The sequence below is a fragment of the Musa acuminata genome, chromosome BXJ2-5 (assembly GCF_036884655.1).
Source record: "Musa acuminata AAA Group cultivar baxijiao chromosome BXJ2-5, Cavendish_Baxijiao_AAA, whole genome shotgun sequence".
Lineage (NCBI taxonomy): Eukaryota > Viridiplantae > Streptophyta > Magnoliopsida > Zingiberales > Musaceae > Musa > Musa acuminata.
This window is the reverse complement of record NC_088342.1, coordinates 15,431,804-15,436,813: the sequence shown is the minus strand read 5'-3', so window position 1 is coordinate 15,436,813 and position 5,010 is coordinate 15,431,804. Positions and strand designations below refer to the sequence as shown.

At 52.4% G+C, this 5,010-nt stretch overlaps 1 protein-coding gene across 1 annotated transcript; it reads right to left on the bottom strand.

The window, feature by feature from the left end:
* Positions 1-233: 233 nt before the first annotated feature.
* LOC135612549 (protein unc-13 homolog) lies at positions 234-4,281 on the bottom strand. Its single transcript, XM_065108964.1, has 5 exons — positions 3,576-4,281; positions 2,441-3,334; positions 1,839-2,300; positions 1,552-1,738; positions 234-1,467 (listed from the first exon to the last, which is right to left on the bottom strand). Exons 1-5 carry the CDS (start codon positions 4,113-4,115, stop codon positions 437-439), a joined length of 3,114 nt encoding a protein of 1,037 aa, XP_064965036.1. The 5' UTR covers positions 4,116-4,281; the 3' UTR covers positions 234-436.
* Between the last annotated feature and the right edge of the window lie 729 nt (positions 4,282-5,010).

Below are 5,010 nucleotides of genomic sequence, written 5' to 3'. Positions count from 1 at the left end.
GCAAATCGCATTCCCCACTGCCAAGTATGTCACTTGGTAGAAGCAGTAGAAACAAGCGCACAAGTGGAAAGCATCTTGCGATTTCCTTCAAATATTTTTATTTATAAAAGTTCCTATTTTCTTTTTCTTTTTCTTTTTTTAAATGATGTCTTTCAATAATATCAAAACAATAGGAACTAAATTGATAGATGTACAAATGTATAGCGTCAAGTTGTTCCATACATGTGAACATATTTTAATTAAAATTATCTTTGCCAATTATTCCATATATTCTACCTTATTTATATAAAGGTATATTATACACAAATACTACTAAAGCAAGAAAAAGAAGACAAAGAAAACGATATCAATATAATAATACAAAAGTTAAAAAAATAAAAATACCGTCGTCATTCTCCCCTCTATATTTCTGTCTCTACTTACACGTGCTCTACCTTCACCTCCTCTTGGGCAAATCATAAGCCCTCTTCAAGAACCGGTTCGCGACGTCGTCGTTCCGGTGGCTCAGCACCCGGAGCACCGTGTTGGGATCGGACCGGTGCCACTTCCCGGTCGTCGGAGGCATCGGCACTGTCTCCAGCGACCTTCCCAGCCCGCTGGCTTCGCACGCCATCACGCTGAACTCCTCCACCAGCTTCTCGGTGGGTACGCTCATCAGCCTTGCCACCCCCTCCATCGCCGCCGCCTCCTTCTGCACCACCTCCTCCGCCACCAACCCCTCCCCGCTCGTGCAGAATATCCGCTTCAGGCTCGCCAGGTCCTCCGCCACCATGTCGTAGTCCGCCCTCGCGAAGGCCCGCCCGCTTCCCCCAGCCAGCAGCACCATCAGGAAGGCCTCGAACGACGCCTTCATTATCTCCTTCACCGCCAGCGGCTGCGCCCGGTCCGTGAGCACCGAGACGAGGAGGGAAAGGTTCTGCTTTAGCGCTCGTAGGGTGGGTCGGATGCGAGCTTCGGCCACGCTGCCGACGTACAAGGAGTCGTAGAAGGACTGGGACGAGTCGAGGAAGATAAGACGGTAGGCGGCGACCTCGGCGACGTGGAGGATGGTGGAGTGGATGGAGGAGCGTGCGAGATCGAAGTGGGTGGGGAAAACGGCACGCCGCCGCGACCGAAGGGGAGTGTGAGGAGAAGGCGAGGGACCCGGGCGGGAGAAGAAGGAGAGGGACTTGTCGATGGTGTGTAGGAGGCCGAGGAGGTAATGCAGAGTGTTGAGGCGCACGTAGAGCCGCTGAGTGCCGCGGCTGGCGGTGGGGCGCGGTTGGTGCATGCCGTCACCAGCTGTGCCGGGCCTGCGCAACGGACGGAGGCTGCGGTCGATGCCTGCTCTGCACGGCGCGCGGAGGAGGCTGGGATCGATGCCCGCTTTGCATGGGGTTGACGCCTTCTTCCACAGTTGGAGGACCCGGGAGTCCTGGTTGCACCTCGTTAGTTGCGGCAGCGCTGGAATGTAGCTCTGTTTCGAACCTGCGGCAGAGGAAACACTGAGACTTGCTAGAGAACGAAGAAAGCGCTGTGGTAGGAACCTAACAGCAATGGATAGGCACTTACCACATGACGCAACAAAGGAAATGTAGTCCTGAAACAGAGAATCCAATCCATCTGCCAGGTTCTGTACCAGTTCGTCCCTTCCTCCCACTTGGATCTCGAAGAACTCATCGACTGTCACCTTGGCCAACTTCATCAGTTCCATTGCAGATTGTGCATATGGATCCGACTTGGACTTCGGGTTCCAACTCTATTGCATCATCATCACCATGCCATGCACAAGTCAGTGAGTTTTGAATGTTTTGGGTATCGCATCAGATGATTCTTGAAAGCAAGCATGAATGAGTTACCTCGGTCTCTTTAGCTCTGCTGACGCACTCCGTGGCCATCCTCAGCCGATCATCTATCCAATTCTTCATGAGGTTCAAGATAACAGAATCCACCTCGTAGGGGCTTATCTCCCTCATGATCCCCTTTCCACCATCGTCGGCGTCGGCGGAATCCTCCATGCCCATTTGAACCAACTTCCTCTCCAGCTTCCCTGCAGTGTGCAAGACTCTGACCAGCTCATTCGTCAGGCCTGAACCCCTCGCAAGGTGCTGCTTCAGCACGACGCCGAAACAGTTGTGAAGCGTTACCACTGCGACGGCGGTCGGAGCAGGGTGCCACCTCTTCAGTGTTTGGCTATAGGTCTCTTTCTCAAACCGGGCTATCCTCTCTGTCTCTTTGGCAAGATGAACCAATGTGTCGTTGGGGTCCTCGTCTACCTCCACCACCATGCTATCGATCTTCCCGTTCCCGTTTTCAAATACCTAAGAAATCATTAACTTGGCATATCAATCAAATCGAGCTTTTTTTAGAAGTAATTGTAGATTAATATAAAAAGAGACTGCATTTGATGGAGGATCAAACTCTTTATGCCGCTTTGGCTAATCTCACAGTGTGTACTGACCTTGGTGAAAGCACTCTTCAGGGAAGACCTTATATACTGTTCGACACGGTTCACCGACGAGAATTTGCTCGAAAACAGCATCTCTCGCTCGGCGAACACCGCAGCACCTCCACAGCTTGAAGCATCTTCGCTAATAATCTTGGCGGTGGAAAGCGCCAAACGTAGCACGTTCTCCATCGATGCAATGGTGCCTTTGTCGAACCAATCGTGATACTCGAGCAATCGCTTCTCCGCCCACCCCTGCATCGCCGCCAGCGCAGCCGATAACACCCTAACGTATCCAGGCTCCCTATCGGGCCTTTTCGCATCATTGGCCACCTCGATGAGCATCATGAGCGTCGCAGCGATCAGGTCAGGCTCCACTTGCCCCGTCGCAACGTACTGCTCGAAGAGGGCCCAAGTGAATAACACGTTGTGGGTCATCCTATTGATCCCAAATGTGCTCCATGTCTTCTTCATCAGCTCCACCAGCTCGTCGACCTCATCCAGCACCACGGTCTCGTCCCGGATATCGAAGATGGAACGAAGCAAGGCGAGGTAGAGGTAAACGTTGAGAGGGAAGCCGTCAGCCCAGTGGCACACTTCCACGGGCGCCCCGTTCTGGGTGCGCCATGCCAGGGCCATGACGCAGTTGCAGAGGTTGCGTATCGTTTCCGAGTTCTTGCCCGTGTCGATGGGCTTGAACTCGCTCCCTTGCATGATCTCGCTGAAGCGATGGGCGGCGGAGTTGGTGCGGTCCAGGGGTACCGAGGGGTGCAAGAGAAGCCCTGCCTCCAGAATCCTTAGCTGCCGCTGCTGCCATTGATGGTACTGTTGGGGGTCGCTGAAGTCGGATGGTTTCAAGTGGCGGAGGAGCTCCAGAGGGAGGATAATTGCTTCCGTTCTTTTACCCGCCTGATCGAAAACAAGGCAATCTAAGAATTCAGTGCAACATGAGAGTCCAATTAGAATCCCAACTCTCGCTCATTACCAATCAATCTCATGCTCATCAACTATGATTTCACATTGTATCATGAGGGCAATGCACAACAATCTAACAGTCTATCGCAAGAATGATGAACACTGCTATTTTGCATCATCCCTCAGAATGCAAAGGACCCTGTGAAAGATTCGAAGAGGGGGAAGAAGAAGCGACCTGACCGACGAGGGTGCGCACGAGGGTCTTCCTGAGGCGGTTGTCTCTCTGCTCCGAGACGCCCATCTGCTGCCGCATGATTTCTGCCGACGTCATAGGCCGCTGCTTCACCTTACCCGACGAGGAGCCACCGCCACCTAGCGTGATGCCCGGCGACATGGCCGGCGATCCTAAATGGGTCATCGGGCGCATGTACGCTGCCCTCCTCGTCCTCAGCCCCAGGGATCTCTTTATCCGGCTGGTCACCGCCATGTTGGCCCCCCCACCGAAGCCGCCGAGGCCGCCGGGGGAGTAAAGGAGCCTCCCAGCGGCGTCCGTAGCCGCGGCGCTGGAGGAGGCGTCGGATGCGTGGTGGGAGGGGGTAGCGCGACCGCCGAAGCCGGGGGTGGACCGGCTGGCGGCGAAGAAGATCTCGTAGGCAGTAGCACGGAGCTCATCGCGGCTGAGGTCCTTGAGCCGGCCGAAGGGCCATTCCAGCTCGGCGCCGTCCTCCTCGGCGTCGCCGATGAAGGAGACCACGGAGGGGCGGCGACGGCCCATTCAGCGGCTGCGTCGGTGGCGGGTGGCTAGGCCGAGGGGTGGCGACGGGAAGGGGGGTGGCCACCCCCTTCCCGTTTCCTTTCTCTTCTCTCGCCTCTGCTAGGGCGTTTGGGTTGGCTGGAAGAGCACGAGAATTGAACGTTCGAGGTGAGGAGAGAGGAAGAGCGAAGGGTAGGTAGTAGTTGGTAGCATTTCTATTTCTTTTTGTAATGCTTCCCTTCTGTATCACGTCCGCCAACGAAGACGCGACATATCCGCGACGACGCGGAGAGCCAAAACGAGGCACGGGATGGCGGTTCGGCTGCTGCCGGTCATGCACGTAAGGGCCTGAGAGTAACGACGTGGCGTCTCGCGAATGGTGGATAACCAGGGCCCACTCCCCGAAACGGAACAACTAAGTAGGAATCGAGTGGAACGAGTCGGAAAATTTTCTGGTAGCTGGAAAGATGATTTCAACATCCGTGGGACTTAATTTTTTTTTTTTTTTTTTTTAATTTTTATAGCAAAGTTGTTAGGGTGATTAACTAAAAAGAACTAATATTGTTGGAATTTCACTTTGGAGGCTATCGTTTTTGAGGATTTCTCCGGTTGAGTTTTAACCGTCTCATTTCTAATAGGCATTTGAATAGATTCTCTTGTTAAACACCAAACAGGACACTTTGACTGTAGCATATCCACTAATTTACGTGTGGTTTTATTTAGATTGATATATATTTTGAAATTTTCGAAGCTAGTATCTCAATATAAAAGAAACCTAATACAGAGTTCCCGTGAAAGAAAACAATCGTTTTGTGATTCCTTTTATAAATATCTTTTTATTTTTAGATTTTGATAGGAAAGAATAAAATATGAGAAATTTTCTATTCTTTCGGATTTCTCTTCAGAGTATCTATCT